This window comes from Anopheles moucheti, chromosome 2 (assembly GCF_943734755.1).
Source record: "Anopheles moucheti chromosome 2, idAnoMoucSN_F20_07, whole genome shotgun sequence".
In the NCBI taxonomy this organism is placed as follows: Eukaryota; Metazoa; Arthropoda; class Insecta; order Diptera; family Culicidae; genus Anopheles; species Anopheles moucheti.
In genome coordinates, this window is record NC_069140.1 from 15,422,719 (window position 1) to 15,437,254 (window position 14,536).

At 45.0% G+C, this 14,536-nt stretch overlaps 4 protein-coding genes across 4 annotated transcripts; 1 reads left to right on the forward strand and 3 right to left on the reverse strand.

Moving 5' to 3' along the window:
• Window position 1: 1 nt before the first annotated feature.
• LOC128310023 (high affinity cationic amino acid transporter 1) lies at window positions 2–5,797 on the forward strand. The gene is made up of 10 exons (XM_053046554.1): window positions 2–142; window positions 220–373; window positions 444–575; window positions 1,955–2,053; window positions 2,459–2,667; window positions 2,926–3,097; window positions 3,168–3,764; window positions 3,830–3,976; window positions 4,036–4,201; window positions 4,264–5,797. The coding sequence occupies exons 1-10, from the start codon at window positions 17–19 to the stop codon at window positions 4,847–4,849; spliced, it is 2,388 nt and encodes a 795-aa protein (XP_052902514.1). The 5' UTR covers window positions 2–16; the 3' UTR covers window positions 4,850–5,797.
• A 2,640-nt stretch (window positions 5,798–8,437) lies between these two features.
• On the reverse strand, window positions 8,438–10,264 carry LOC128310024 (carboxypeptidase Q-like). The gene is made up of 3 exons (XM_053046555.1): window positions 8,945–10,264; window positions 8,753–8,878; window positions 8,438–8,680 (listed from the first exon to the last, which is right to left on the reverse strand). Exons 1-3 carry the CDS (start codon window positions 10,150–10,152, stop codon window positions 8,545–8,547), a joined length of 1,470 nt encoding a protein of 489 aa, XP_052902515.1. The 5' UTR covers window positions 10,153–10,264; the 3' UTR covers window positions 8,438–8,544.
• Window positions 10,265–10,452: 188 nt separating this feature from the next.
• LOC128302258 (carboxypeptidase Q-like) lies at window positions 10,453–12,133 on the reverse strand. Its single transcript, XM_053039044.1, has 3 exons — window positions 10,962–12,133; window positions 10,781–10,903; window positions 10,453–10,670 (listed from the first exon to the last, which is right to left on the reverse strand). The coding sequence occupies exons 1-3, from the start codon at window positions 12,131–12,133 to the stop codon at window positions 10,523–10,525; spliced, it is 1,443 nt and encodes a 480-aa protein (XP_052895004.1). The 3' UTR covers window positions 10,453–10,522.
• A 658-nt stretch (window positions 12,134–12,791) lies between these two features.
• LOC128302269 (carboxypeptidase Q-like) lies at window positions 12,792–14,362 on the reverse strand. Its single transcript, XM_053039056.1, has 3 exons — window positions 13,191–14,362; window positions 13,007–13,129; window positions 12,792–12,939 (listed from the first exon to the last, which is right to left on the reverse strand). The coding sequence occupies exons 1-3, from the start codon at window positions 14,360–14,362 to the stop codon at window positions 12,792–12,794; spliced, it is 1,443 nt and encodes a 480-aa protein (XP_052895016.1).
• Between the last annotated feature and the right edge of the window lie 174 nt (window positions 14,363–14,536).

Here is a 14,536-nt window from a genome sequence, read left to right on the forward strand (position 1 = left end):
AGCCACCGCCAGCAGCATGAAGTTTTCCATCCCGATGCCCGGTGGTGGTACCGGGCTGGCCCTCTTCTCCAAACTAATTCGCACGAAAGATCTGCGCAAGCTGCAGGAGGAGGACCCGAACAGTACAAAGCCCAAGCTAACCGTAAGTCGCCGATGGTGCACTCGAAACTATTCGCTACTAAACTAACTGCTCTGAACACCTGTACAAACTCTGCACAGAAATGTCTCACCACACTCGATCTGACCTCGCTGGGCGTGGGCTCTTGTTGTGGTACCGGCATGTACCTGGTGGCCGGTATGGTCGCGCGAAACATCGCCGGACCGGGAGTAGTGCTTAGTTTTTTCATAGCAGCCGTAGCTAGTATATTCTCAGGTGAGTATCACCACACGCACCCGTTCGCCATGCGTGCATCGTGATTAATTCTTCTCGCTTTCGTTACCAGGCGCCTGCTATGCTGAGTTCGGTGTACGAGTGCCACACACGTCCGGATCCGCGTACATGTATTCTTATGTTTCCGTGGGAGAATTCGTAGCGTTTGTTATAGGATGGAATATGATATTAGAATATTTAATTGGTAAGTGTGCTACCCACATTACTCACCTTTGCAGCGCCATCTAATCCATCATCGTCCCAATCAAGCACATCCTCCATCGCGAAGATATGCCGCCAAATTGTCGTCGCACCGTGTAAGGAACGGGACAGAGAACCGGTTCAAAAATACACCAGCGACCAGGTGTGAATATTTCATAATGCACTTCATTTCATAATCAGCTCGCTATGTAGCAAAGCCTCTTGTCAACTGACTTTAGGACTGGAGGTTTTTCGTTTTGTGTCTGGGGTCCGGATCCGTCTGGACTTTACTGCTCGTCCGTTGGCCGGTTTTATTTCTATGCCATCTAGTCGGAAGACTCCATCGAACAAAAGATCACTTTAACTAGGCTAGACTTCCACCGAGTACGGAGGTTCACAGCCGGCACAGGCAAGTGATGATAAAATATTTACTTTGCCAATTTCCCTCATGGTGGGACAGTGCGATAAAAGAAGCCCGTAAGGGATACCCATTCCAGCGAGCCTTCGATAGAAGGGTGAGGAGGCTGTGGCTACCAGTCATCGCACAAAAGGTTATTGCAACAGTTGGGCCCCGTAGCGGAAGCATCCAAGATGGGGTACTGTAATTCACACGACGTTAGTGTGTGACATTTTCATGCATCGTACGACGCATCCTGACAGACCTGAAACCGCAGGACACCTCTTATCTCGACCCAACTTGTTTGCTCAACAGCCCGCGTCAAGTGACCATAACTGTGAAACGTTGCACTGCCAGCAAGCAGCCTGGAAATCGGCAGTTCCCATACTGCACGCTCCGTGTCTTCATCACTGTCAGAGCTGGGCGAGCCGTGCTGGGCTATGCTACCCCAAATTGCCGTGGGTTGGCAAAAATAGCAGAACCGTGAAGGGCAACCCCGTTTTTGCTCCGTGGCGAAACGTCAAGCCTGAAACGTGACTAAGTATAATGTGCATTGCTACAGATGCAACCTCATGACGGTGACTAATTGCTACGGGTACGCTGTGTGACCGCCCGGTTCTCATCCTCAATTTCGGTACACCCACGTCAAACGAACGCCACTTTTTAGCTAATTTTCTTCCGACGAAATCTGACGTGTCCCTCTCGCACACACACACACATGGTGGCATTTCCCCCGTGAGAGTGGACAGATTTTTATAGATCCCATCCACCTGTGGCGAACGTATAGAATTCTCAATTAAAAGCCAGAACCGGTTCACCGGTAGCGTACCATCGCACCATCAACCCGCGGGCGCACTGCACCGTCAAATTGCACATTGCAATTTAGCGAACGAAATTAATTCGCACGATCTGTTTTCTTCCTTTTTTCCCCGGGGTTTCCTGTTTCCGTGGTGTGCGCGTGTTACCACCGTAAACATACATCGAAGGTACGAGCGCGTGTGCCTGCGCCCTTAGTGCAAGCTTCGATTCGCTATCGGGCGGCTTCATAGGTAGAAGCATAGCAGCCTCAGTGGGGACCATATTCGGTAGGTAGCGCCTGTGTTAAACGCGCCAAACAAACACATTCTTTTTTCTGCTCTTGGTTTTTTTTCAACTCTTTTTTCAAATCTTTTACTGCTTCCGGTTACTTTTGCCTAGAATTTAGTTGCATTTTCTCTTCAATAAACTTTCATTTTTGTTACTACGTTCTACTACTACTACTGCTACAGAACAACTTTTACATCAGTTTTAACATTTTCAACTTGTTTTCATAAGTTTTATACATCGTTAATCTTACCTACACCGACAAATGTAACACGGAGCCTGGCGTACTTGGTTTTCGCAAAGTTACAATATGAAACATCAACACTTGTTTTTTTCCATTTTCCAAAAATTTTTCTTAATCAACATTATTGCCAATCATGCTACCTGATTCCCACGGACACACGTAGGGCGGCCACCGGATTTCATCGCATTCGGCATTACGCTCGTAATGACGTTCATACTGGCACTCGGTGCTAGCAAGTCGGTGCTCTTCAACAACGTTCTCAACACGGTGAATCTTGCATCGTGGGTATTTATACTAACTGCAGGCTTGTTTTACGTCGACACCAACACCTGGACCGAGCACGAAGGTTTTCTGCCTTTTGGCTGGAGCGGGGTAGGTTCACATGTTGTTGCGTTACACGTTTCTGTCCTTTTTGTAGTGCTGGTCCTGCAGGGTGCATGTCATCGCAATTTGCTTGTTTGACAATAATCCGTTCCGAAGTAGCGGCCAAGTAGAGTTTCTTGGTTTTGTTGAAATTGTTTTTTTGTGTTCCTGCCGGGCGGGAATCGAAGCGACATCCATAAACGTATCAGTGCAAGTAGTTATTTTCCCGGAGGTTTTCAACTTACCTTATTTCTTCGATCGATGCAGGTATTTACCGGAGCGGCCACATGCTTCTACGCCTTTATCGGGTTCGACATTATAGCAACCACCGGCGAGGAGGCTCACAATCCGCAGAAAAGCATCCCAAAAGCAATCGTAGGCTCGCTAGTGATCGTCCTGATAGTGTACGTTACCAGCAGCTTCATCCTTACATTAGTTGGTAAGATCCTTCTCGGGAGCGGCATCCAGCTGGTAGCTTTCCATACTCATGGGTATTGTTTTGTTTTCAGTTCCTTACGATCACATCGACACTGGTTCGGCGTTGGTGCAAATGTGGACCTACGTTGGAGCGCCTAAGTGTCGTGCGCTGGTTGCAATCGGTGCCACGGCCGGTCTCAGCGTGGCCATGTTCGGGTCCATGTTCCCAATGCCGCGCGTTATCTACGCCATGGCGCAAGATGGCTTAGTATTCCGACAGCTTTCGCAGCTATGGGCAAAAACCGGTGTTCCAGGAATAGCCACGATCGGCAGTGGCATAGCGGCTTCCCTCGTTGCTCTTACGGTGCAGCTCGAAGTTCTGGTTGAGATGATGTCGATTGGGACGCTGCTTGCATACACGCTCGTATCGACCTGCGTCTTGATCTTGCGCTATCAACCGCATAGTACCTCGCTGGTTGATCTACTACCTGCGCAGCTTCGCACACCACAGCCACCGAGTACACCGGATCCAACCACTCAGCAACGAGTGAAGGCGAACGTAATGGTGAAGAAAATTATGCGCGGATCGCCCGACTCCGATGACAGCTACGGTGAAGATAGCCCGGAAGAATACATGGGCCGGGACGATCAGTTCCTGGTGTCAGACCGCACGGAAAACAAATTTTATGGTAATTAGACAGGTGTAGCAGTGGAGTAATGTTGGCAGATGACCTGATGTTGCTTCTCTCTTCAGGTGCAGTACATGGAACATCGCATGGAGTCGATGACACTTGCTCGATATGGGGATGCGATTACCTTGGACGTGTAATTCAACAATATTCCTACCTTTGTCCGGGATTTTTCCCTTGGATTAGACCCGGACCGGCAACTCACGAAACAGGTAAGGTGTACGCGTCACCACAAACCCCACACGACTAACGTTCATTATTCGTTTTGCAGGCATGTTCGTAACGAAACTAGTAGGACTGATGTACGTGTGCATATTTTTACTCGATCTCTTCATGGCCATTGGGCTGACGGGGACGTTCTTTTCGCTAGTGTACACCGCACTGGTGTTGACCATCATTTGGATTTTGCTCGTCATTTCGCGACAACCTCAGAATCGGTATGTTTAATAGCAATTTCTTATTCAATTTAGTTCAAATGATTAATCAATCCGTTTTGCAGATATGCACTATCGTTCCTCACGCCTGGACTTCCATTCATTCCCACGATCGCAATTACGGTGAACATTTATCTAATATTCAAGCTCAGCATTCTCACCCTGGTACGGTTTACCGTCTGGATGACGCTCGGCTTGATCATGTACTTCTACTACGGCATTACACACAGCTCGTTGGAGAACCCGAGCGAAGAGTTTGAGCTAACCGTCGATAATAATGGCACGGCAGATGGGAATCTTAAACTGGACGTTCCTCCCATTACCACTAAGAAGCCTGGCAAACGCCACCATGCCGAACCTGTCTGGGATCGTCATGGCTACGAGAACCGCATGGCCACGAATGACGAGGGCGAGTATCAGTGGTCTACAACGAACCAGCAGCCCAACAACACCAATCCATACAACTGGAACTCCAACGATGCTTGGGGCGATCGAACGATCTACGATCCGCCTCCACAGTCAACGAACATTTTCCAACCTCCGCCATCGGCGAACTCCGCCCCATCTGCTCGCCCAACGTCCGAGGCTAAAAAGGATGGGTTCGGTATGTTTTACAACGAGTCAGCAACCTACCCAACATGGGATGACTAAAGCGTGCCGGGTGTCGCATCCTTCCACTGTACATAATGCACGCTGCGAACCGTTCGAGGCACTTACTACCCAGAACTCATCATCATTATCCCAAGACACACGTCCGACATTTGTTTGGTTCTTCGTTGGATTTTAGTTTCTGCGAACTTATATTCACAACGCATTATAGTTTTCCATACATAGAAATTCCATACAGATATTTTAAGCTCTCTGTACATCGTTAACAGTTCGTAGCCAAATGGGCAAGTGAAGAATGTGATAAAATGCAGACACTCTAAAGAGAAAGATATACACACATAGAAAGGAAACTGCAACATATCCCTATGTTAAGTTAGATTCATTAGCCGGGAGGGTTTATAGAAGACGATTCCTGATTTCTATCGGCAGCTATGGACAATCTTGGGATGGACTATTTTTTCGACCATGTAACACTAGGTTACCTGTTTTTAAATTATACCAACTGTACTTGTTAGAGATCAATTTACTGTAGATACTTTCAATTGAACAGTTCATAGCACCTTGTAAAGCAATTCAGCGGATGTTCCGGATTGAGTTTATGTTGAAACTTTTGAGTTTACCGAATCAGAGCAGACTACCTTGTATGACATGCCTTGTCATCTCAGAGAGCACATGGTGACCGGGTTTCTTCTCGAAGTATAAACAAGCAAACACAAATATTAAATGCGACGATTTAATGCTACGATCTACAGCTAAGCATCTACCTGATATAGGAAAGGCAATCAGACCGAATCGTGTGTAATTTAGTGTAGTGAAATAGTGGTGGATATTCTTCAGACGGCACTGTAAAATTTGCACCCATCTCCCACATTACGACGCGCACGTACATTCCCTATCGTCACGTCTCATCTTCTAACGCATAGGCTGGTGTAACTCTAAAGCAGCACGTTGTATCTTTCTTGCAATAGCATTCACCGATATGACGGGCGGGTTTATGTGGTGTTACAACACAACCAGCCGAAACTAGTAGAAGCGTTAACGCAATTGGGAAAGAGGGAAAGGCACGGAATTTAGATAGTTAGCTAGCCCTTCGAGGATTTATGATGGCAATGGCAGTGATGGCGGGATCGGAGTAAAGGTATGGAACGCATATGAAGCATTCTAGTTGGTGAATGCAGATCGGAGGGTTCGCGTAAGAAAATTCGAACAATTATACATATTCGAAGCGGTTGTAAGATATGAACGCATGTGCCATGAGTAAAACTAGAGCGTAGCAGTGAAGGTCACTGGTCACATTGGGCACAAACAGCAATGTAAAAAGAACAGCAAGGACGTCGATAATGTTCCAAACACAGCTACCGTAACAGAGGATGTAGCTCATTTTGTTACGTTTAGCAAGATGAATTTAAGCAGACCAGAGTTTGTTTATGTTTGGATTCTGTACCAGTTGTCTATCTAACATAATAAGATGCATTTATCTGATTCGTTATCTGAACATGTTTACTTTTAAACAACGGAAACTTGCATATCTATTTCAACATTGCTTCCGTTTTGATTTTCCATAGTCGTATTGTTAAATACGGTAAAACAAATATGTTAGCATGTAAAACCAAAGGCTAAGCAAAGTGATGATGGTCGTTTTTCGTTGTTGTCATTTTCCCAATCCCGTACGCCATTCATCACACACTAAAACATTCCAGTAACATTCAGTACACATGTTCAACAGTGGTTCATACACGATAAAATAAACATAAACATAGAGATTACGTACGCATACGCAAAAAAAAAAACAAGTGAGAAATCAGTATCTTTCATCAAATTAAGTGATATTTTACTGTTGAAGTTGTTGATTGAGTAACATAATAATTATAAATGATAATAAATATATATATTATCGAAATATTATCGATGAAAACACTGATCGAGCACGCAAGCACGCAGGGATCCGAAGGATTGGAGACGCGGTACCACTATTACTATCTACGCATTGTTAAGCTGTACATTTTCGTTGTAAAAAACAAAATCCCTCTTATTCGCTGCAAGTAATATTCAGGATACAGAGTTTAGTGACTCTGCAATTGCTCGATCGCAATACCATCAACATAATCCGCCGTAGCATCGAAATGTGTGTATGTGCGTTTGGTAGAAACTGCTGACAACCTAAAGGACCACTTACGGTCATCGGATTTAGTAGCACGCCAAGCAGCAATCCAGTAAGTTGTTATTTCGAAGGAGTATCAATGCGAAGGAATGTCTTACTTTTGAAAATCAAGAGAGCAGAACAAAGCATCCAGATCGTTTTCCTCAATCACTATTACCCTCTATCACACTATCGTCAATATCTACAACCGATTCTGACTGTAACAGATACCAAAAATGAAAATTGAACCATGAAAGATACACTGTCGGCAACAAAGGCCAATTTTTACCGTTCATGTTTAGCGATATATTTATGAAACATCACAAACCAACAGTTGGAAGCACAACCAAACTATTGTTCCACCTGAGGTCTCTTACACGCGAAGCGTCTTTGCAGAGCGATTATAATAAACAAAGTTTTGACTTTTCTAAGTGTGATATTTACCTGTACACTTTTCAAATAGATTAAACGGACTATTAATGCAAATACGCTCGTACACACCATAATCCATCAACCGTCAAGATGCTCTGAACTAAACACAAAACAAGCAGCTCTAGCCAGGCACGCGAGACGCCACCTTGTCCACATTTACTTGCAACTAAACGCAAAGGATTTAATGTACAAAAACTAATTGCAAGTGCAAGGAAATACTTACAATTGATCGCAATGAATGCAGAACAGGAGCAGCCAAACTACCAAATGTGCAAGACATGCAAAAAGAATGCAGCAATCTAAAGAGCAAGTACACCATAGATTCGTGGTTGCAAAATGTAAGGAAAACGACATTTGCCTAGTCAGCAGCGATATATGTGCAGGCGCGAAGGCGTCAAACCGAACAAAACAAGCTCCAGTTATTATATAAATATACACATAAAGTATATACATATGTACTTATACACATATAGCTAGTACGTCTAATTCAATTTTTCCTCCAAGCGCTACTCACCCAAGCGCCCGTTCTACCAGTGTACTTCTTTACGTGTGTAGCCATCATAAATCGAGATACAACAATTACTCCAAAAAACCCCATAAGGAAGAGAGTTAGGCATGTTGAAAAGGGAAGAAAATTGCCCGAAAAACGAACTACTCGGCAGAATCCATTACCAAGCGAGGCTAACATAATAACTAAAAGATTAAAACATGCGAATGTGCGCAAATAATTAAGTTGAGCAGTTGAACAAGAAGATATAATATACATACGTGTTTGTTGAGTTATCTTAGTGTAAACAGACGACGCATAAGCCGACGAATGCCGATGGTGTCACTATGCAAACATTAATATACTGCCGACGTGCAGATCCAGTCATTAAACTACTCTTTAAACTAAGAACATCCTTGCAAAACCTTTGCAATGCGGTCGGAATTAGGATTAGATCAGTTGATGAGTAAAATGAAACATTACGGAAGCCATATGAAGCAACAGGAGAACTAAGAGTACATAACTAAACTAAAGGGTAAAACAAGAAAGGAAATATGAAACGCAATAAAATTAAAAAGAGCAACGCTTGTGATCTTTTATTGCGAACCAATGCTTTTTAGCATTGAATTAACAATTATATTACCAAACAGAAAAACCATGCAAGGATTGAATCTTATTTTACGGCATTATATCCTTCGGCATGCTGACGCTTAAATCAGCCACAACGTATGCCGCTGCAGCCCAGAGAGCCACACATTTATCTAAATTTTTAGGATCTTCCACCGCCATCGTGTCTCCGGCGGAGTGATGGAACCTAAATGGCAAACAGTGTGTCATTAAATTCACATACCCCACCACCATCGTCATAACGGGTTAAATTACTTACCAGAAGTATTTTTCATTTTTATTCAATAAAGAAGCCCCAGGGAAACCACGCGTCGTCCAGTGGCTAATGTCCGGTCCTCCATCCGTGGGGGTTTCAAACTCAGTCGCATTCAAAGGAGCCATCAGTCTAAAATAGCGAATTACGCACATTACTTTGGGCTATGAAGAATATCCGCATTCAATATTATCTTACTTGACGATTTCTCGAAAGATACATTCGGCATCCGCGTTGCCGACAAAATCGAGTCCCCGTGGTTCAAATGTACCAATGTCTGATTCGAAGAAGAAATTAAACTCCTTCTGTTCCTGCGTCTTGTGTGCCTCCTTGTACGCAGCTCCACCGTAAAGGCCTTCCTCTTCTCCCGTCCAAAGAATGGCCCGTATAGTGCGCTTTGGCCGCAGTCCCATCGCTTTGAGATACGTTAACGCTTTCCAAGAGATTATGGCACCGCCACCATCATCCATTGCACCGACACCAACATCCCAGCTGTCCAGATGACCGGAAACGACAACAACCGATGTGTTTGTGTAGGTTGTTCCAACCAGTTCACCAATCGTATTCCTCGATACGACCGGCTCCATCGGTCTGTCTTCCATTTCGAGATGAATTTCCATCGTTTCACCGCGGCGATACTTTCGGAGCAGCATTTGCGCGTCCTCCACCGTGATGCAAGCGACGGGGATCTTTTTGACGTCATCCTGATAATGCTGCTGACCCGTGTGCGGTGAACCTATCGAAAACGGGGTAATCGAACGGACGAGCGCTGCAACGGCACCTTTCCGTGATGCAACGGACGCTGCCTGACTGCGATAAACCACCGTGCGACCGTAGCTCTCCCATACCGGCGAAAACACAACAATCTTTCCGCGCACTTGTTCCTCCGGGATGGTTTCGAATTCTTTGAACGATTCCACGGCCAGCACTTCGGCGATAATGCCCCCGCGCGGCGTACCGATGCTACTGCCAAGCCCTAGCAATGGTAAATTCTTGCGAAACGGTTTTACCAACTCAGCACTCTCGAAACCTCGTACCCAATGCGGAACGGAAGCGTTCTCCGTGTGGACGTTTTCCAGACCATCGGTTTGCATTTTATCGAGCACATAATCGATAGTCTTTTCCAGCTGTTCGCTGCCGGCCACTCGTGCTCCGAACGTATCGACTAACTCCGCCAAGCTGTCCCAGGTATGGCCTGCATATTCTCCGTTCACTATCTTGTCGGCAATCTTATTCACGATCGGTTGATACCCGTGTATCTCTTTCAGCAGAGCATCCGGCAAATCGCAGCTTCCATCACTGTGCTTACCAAACGTGTCGATACGATTGTCGGCCACTCCAGCGCTGGCAAGTGCACAAAACTCCAAAAATCCCACTGCGGTTAGGAACAGAACCACGGACGCCATTCCTGCGAACGATGCACGATTACAATGAAACGATCATGGAAACGCACGGCCTACTTATCGCTATTAGGGCCCGCAATGCGCTGATGACGATAAAGAATAATAAACAACGCGAGAAGCGCGAACGCATCTCGAAAGCGCGGTAGAAAAAGAAGGGTTGAAACATTTCGTTACGATCCGTTTCGATTCGTTTGTGGATTATTTACACCGGTTGTACTGTGATTCCGGGCAAAGACGCCCGGACGTTTGACGTTTCGAACGCGGTGTAAAATAAACAAAAGAAAACAGCAGTTTAGTTTCAAGAATCTATTGCGATTTCAAATGTTCGAACTATTTAGCTTTATTGATTGTGGAAGCAAATTTAGTTTTCTCGTTATTGGTAACTGTAATCGACCACATTCTTGGGAATATCAATGCTTAAATCTGCGATCACGTACGCAGTGGCAGCCCATAGAGCAGTGATTTTGTCCAATGCAACTGGATCTTCTAGCTCGATCGTATCCCCCTCTGTATGATGATACCTGTGAATGGTTGCAAGAAATATATCAATTCCTTGTTTAGTGTGCCTTAGCAGTTCCAATTAGTGTGCCTTAGCAATTCCTCAGTAGTCACGTTGTGTGTATTAACTCACCAAAAATAATTTTTATTCACATCACGCAAAGACACGCCGGGAAAACCTCTTCCTACCCATTTACCGATGTCTGATCCTACGATTCCTTCCGTAAATGTGAATTCGTTGAAGCCGGTCATCAATCTAACGTAAGTAAAGATTCGTATTTAAATTAAATTCTTGAAGATCACTGTCTGCTTACTTAGCCACTTCCGCAAAAATGCACTGCGCTGCGAGGTTTCCGGAAAAGTCGAGCCCAGTAGCTTCAACCGTACCCGTATCGGATTCAAAGAATACATTAAACTCCTGTTTCTCATCCTCGGCATGATACCTTTCGTAAATGCTCGCTCCTTCTAAGTACTGTTCCTCTGCCGTCCAGAAAATGGCTCGAATTGTACGGCGTGGTCGCAGTCCCATTGCCTTGAGGAACGATACAGCTTTCCACGAAACAAACACGCCTCCAGCGTCGTCCGAAGCTCCAGTTCCCACATCCCAGCTGTCCATGTGACCGGAAACGACCACTACGGAGGTGTTTTTAAAAGTATGTCCCTCCAGTTCGCCGATCGTGTTTCGAGATATTGTAGGATCAAGATTGATTGCTTCCATTTTAAGGTGAACTATCATCTTGTCTCCTCGTCGGAACTTTCGCAGTAACAGCATTGCATCTTCAACCGTTATTGCGGCGGCGGGTATACGGTGAACATCCGGATCATACCGTAAAGTTCCAGTGTGGGGCGATCCGATAGAGAATGGCGTCATTGACCGTAACAACACAGCGACAGCACCTTTTTTCGCTGCCACTGATGCTGATTCGTATCGGTAACGGCCCGTCGCACCATAGCCAGTCCAAGCAGGAGCAAAAACCACAATCTTTCCCATCACTTGATCTACGGTTAGTTGTTCAAACTCTTCGAATGATTCAACTGCAATCACCTCTCCTGTAATGCCCTCTGGAGGAGTACCGACCGATTTGCCGAGTCCCAGCATGGGCAAATTCTTCTTGAACGGTTCAACCAGTTCTGCCCATTCTCTTCCTCGCTGCCAGTGTGATACAATAGCTTCCTCTGTGTGCACATTATCGAGTCCTTCTGCGATCATCTCCTGGACTGCATAATCGATCGCATCCTCCAGCTGTTTCGTTCCGGTAAGCCTTGGCCCAAATCGATCCGTAAACTCCAATAAACTCTGCCAGGTTTTGCCTGCATACTCACCCGACACAATATGTTGGAAAATCGAATCCACTACCGGCTGATACTGAGCTATTTCTTCACGGAGTCCGGAAGGTAGCTCACACTCATTGGCCGTAACGAACCCATTTGTGGCGAATAGTAATGTGCAAAGTGCGCTGGTGAATGCCACCTTTAGCCAAAACATGATGGACAACGAATGAACTAAAGCATTTGAGAAGTAAGAGGTTGATATTAGCACTTGCAATACATCAGCCCACTTTGAATGAATGGTAGTACTATCTGTGACAAGATAAAGTTCCTGATTGGAGATAAAACCGAATTTGAATGCATTGAAAGGTACTTAAGAATATTGTCTAATCTGTAAGTCCTGGTTTACATAATCTTTGCTATAGGTAGGCACCACTTCAAGCAAAATAGCTTGGCTGTATATAACGTTTCAAATGGCACTCTTAAACAGTCGACAATGTTGGACATGTAACTTGCGAAGCTTTAAACAAATAACTCTGTCTAGAACGTTGCTCTTCTCACAGTTTGAATTAAAAAATAAGTTTCCCCTTCATTTACATTTGGTTTCTCTACGGCTGAGAGGAATTCGAAAAGCCCTAATAATTGGTAAAATTCTAATTGATACTTAGATGATAGTAAATAGCAAAGCGCTCTAAAAGTGATCGTAACAGAAAAGCGCAGAGAAAATTTGCAAGACCAAGAAAAATACACAACTCTTTTAGATATGATCGTGGACATGATCATCTTAGGATCGTTTACTCTTTCAATTACTTTGTACGTTTGCACTGTGTACATATGAAGTAATTTGGAAAGTGATATGAAACCAGCAAAGAAAGTTAGCTATAATTGTAATTCAGCGGCTCTTTCGGAATATCAATGCTCAAGTCTGCAATCACATAGGCAGCAGCGGCCCATAGTGCGGTACTTCGGTCTAACGCAACGGGATCCTCCAACTCCATTGTATCGCCCTCAGAATGATGATACCTATTGTAGGAATTATAATGTAGCAGATTCCATTGGGTCGTGCTTTGTATAGCTTCCACATGCTTACCAAAAGTAATTCTCGTTTTTATTCCGCAATGATACGCCTGGAAAACCTCTTTCTAACCAATTGCCAATGTCGGAACTTACGACTCCTTCTGTATATGTGAATTCATCAAAGCCAGGCATCAATCTAGAGCAAATAATGAATCGTTAGTAACGAATCTTTACCACTACTATAAAAGGCATCATACTTTGCTACTTCCGCAAAAATGCACTGCGCAGCGCTGTTGCCGGAGAAGTCGAGTCCAGTAGGTTCAAACGTACCCGAATCGGACTCAAAGAACACATTGAATTCCTTCTTTTCATCCTCGGCATGCTGTCTTTCATAGGCACCAGCACCTTCGAGACCCACCTCTTCAGCCGTCCAATAAATGGCTCGAATTGTACGGCGTGGTCGCAGTCCCATTGCCTTGAGGAACGATATAGCTTTCCACGAAATAAACACGCCTCCAGCGTCGTCCGAAGCTCCAGTTCCCACATCCCAGCTGTCCATGTGACCGGAAACGACCACTACGGAGGTGTTTTTAAAAGTATGTCCCTCCAGTTCGCCGATCGTGTTTCGAGATATTGTAGGATCAAGATTGATTGCTTCCATTTTAAGATGAATTACCATCTTGTCTCCTCGTCGGAACTTTCGCAGTAACAGCATTGCGTCTTCAACTGTTATTGCGGCGGCAGGTATAGGGCGAACATCCGGATCATATTGGGTATTGCCAGTGTGGGGCGTTCCAATAGAAAAAGGCGTCATTGACCGTATCAGAACAGCTGTAGCACCTTTTCTCGATGCCACTGATGCTGATTCGTATCGGTAACGACCCGTCACACCATAGTCAACCCACACAGGAGCAAAAACCACAATCTTTCCCATCACTTGATCTACGGTTAGTTGTTCAAACTCTTCGAATGATTCAACTGCAATCACCTCTCCTGTAATGCCCTCCGGAGGAGTACCGACCGATTTGCCGAGTCCCAGCATGGGCAAATTCTTCTTGAACGGTTGAACCAGTTCCGCCCATTCTCTTCCGCGCTGCCAGTGTGATACAATAGCTTCCTCTGTGTGCACATTATCGAGTCCTTCTGCGATCATCTCCTGGACTGCATAATCGATCGCATCCTCCAGCTGTTTCGTTCCGGTATACCTTGGCCCAAATCGATCCGTAAACTCCAGTAAACTCTGCCAGGTTTTGCCTGCATACTCACCCGACACAATATGTTGGAAAATCGAATCCACTACCGGCTGATACTGAGCTATTTCTTCACGGAGTCCGGAAGGTAGCTCACACTCATTGGCCGTAACGAACCCATTTGCGGCAAATAGTAATGTGCAAAGTGCGCTGGTGAATGCCACCTTTACCCAAAACATGATGGACAACGACTGTGTTCGATTGTCAGTCTAAAGACAATGTTTGATCTTCTACACCTAGATCCTACGAGAATCGACCGTATTTGACAATGAAAATGATATAATGATGTGCATAGGGGATGATAACAACGAATTTGAATGCTTTTGTGAGGCTTTGAAAATAGGGCTCTAATC

Coding starts and splice junctions, on each gene's coding strand:
- LOC128310023 (XM_053046554.1), top strand. CDS start 17: ATGAAGTTTTCCATCCCGATGCCCGGTGGTGGTACCGGGCTGGCCCTC. Junction 374..443: donor CGTAGCTAGTATATTCTCAG/GTGAGTATCACC, acceptor TTTCGTTACCAG/GCGCCTGCTATGCTGAGTTC. Junction 4,202..4,263: donor TCGCGACAACCTCAGAATCG/GTATGTTTAATA, acceptor TCCGTTTTGCAG/ATATGCACTATCGTTCCTCA.
- LOC128310024 (XM_053046555.1), bottom strand. CDS start 10,152: ATGGCGTCCGTGGTTCTGTTCCTAACCGCAGTGGGATTTTTGGAGTTT. Junction 8,879..8,944: donor ATCTTTCGAGAAATCGTCAA/GTAAGATAATAT, acceptor TCGCTATTTTAG/ACTGATGGCTCCTTTGAATG. Junction 8,681..8,752: donor AAAAATGAAAAATACTTCTG/GTAAGTAATTTA, acceptor TTTGCCATTTAG/GTTCCATCACTCCGCCGGAG.
- LOC128302258 (XM_053039044.1), bottom strand. CDS start 12,133: ATGTTTTGGCTAAAGGTGGCATTCACCAGCGCACTTTGCACATTACTA. Junction 10,904..10,961: donor ATTTTTGCGGAAGTGGCTAA/GTAAGCAGACAG, acceptor TACTTACGTTAG/ATTGATGACCGGCTTCAACG. Junction 10,671..10,780: donor GTGAATAAAAATTATTTTTG/GTGAGTTAATAC, acceptor AACCATTCACAG/GTATCATCATACAGAGGGGG.
- LOC128302269 (XM_053039056.1), bottom strand. CDS start 14,362: ATGTTTTGGGTAAAGGTGGCATTCACCAGCGCACTTTGCACATTACTA. Junction 13,130..13,190: donor ATTTTTGCGGAAGTAGCAAA/GTATGATGCCTT, acceptor TATTTGCTCTAG/ATTGATGCCTGGCTTTGATG. Junction 12,940..13,006: donor AAAAACGAGAATTACTTTTG/GTAAGCATGTGG, acceptor TTCCTACAATAG/GTATCATCATTCTGAGGGCG.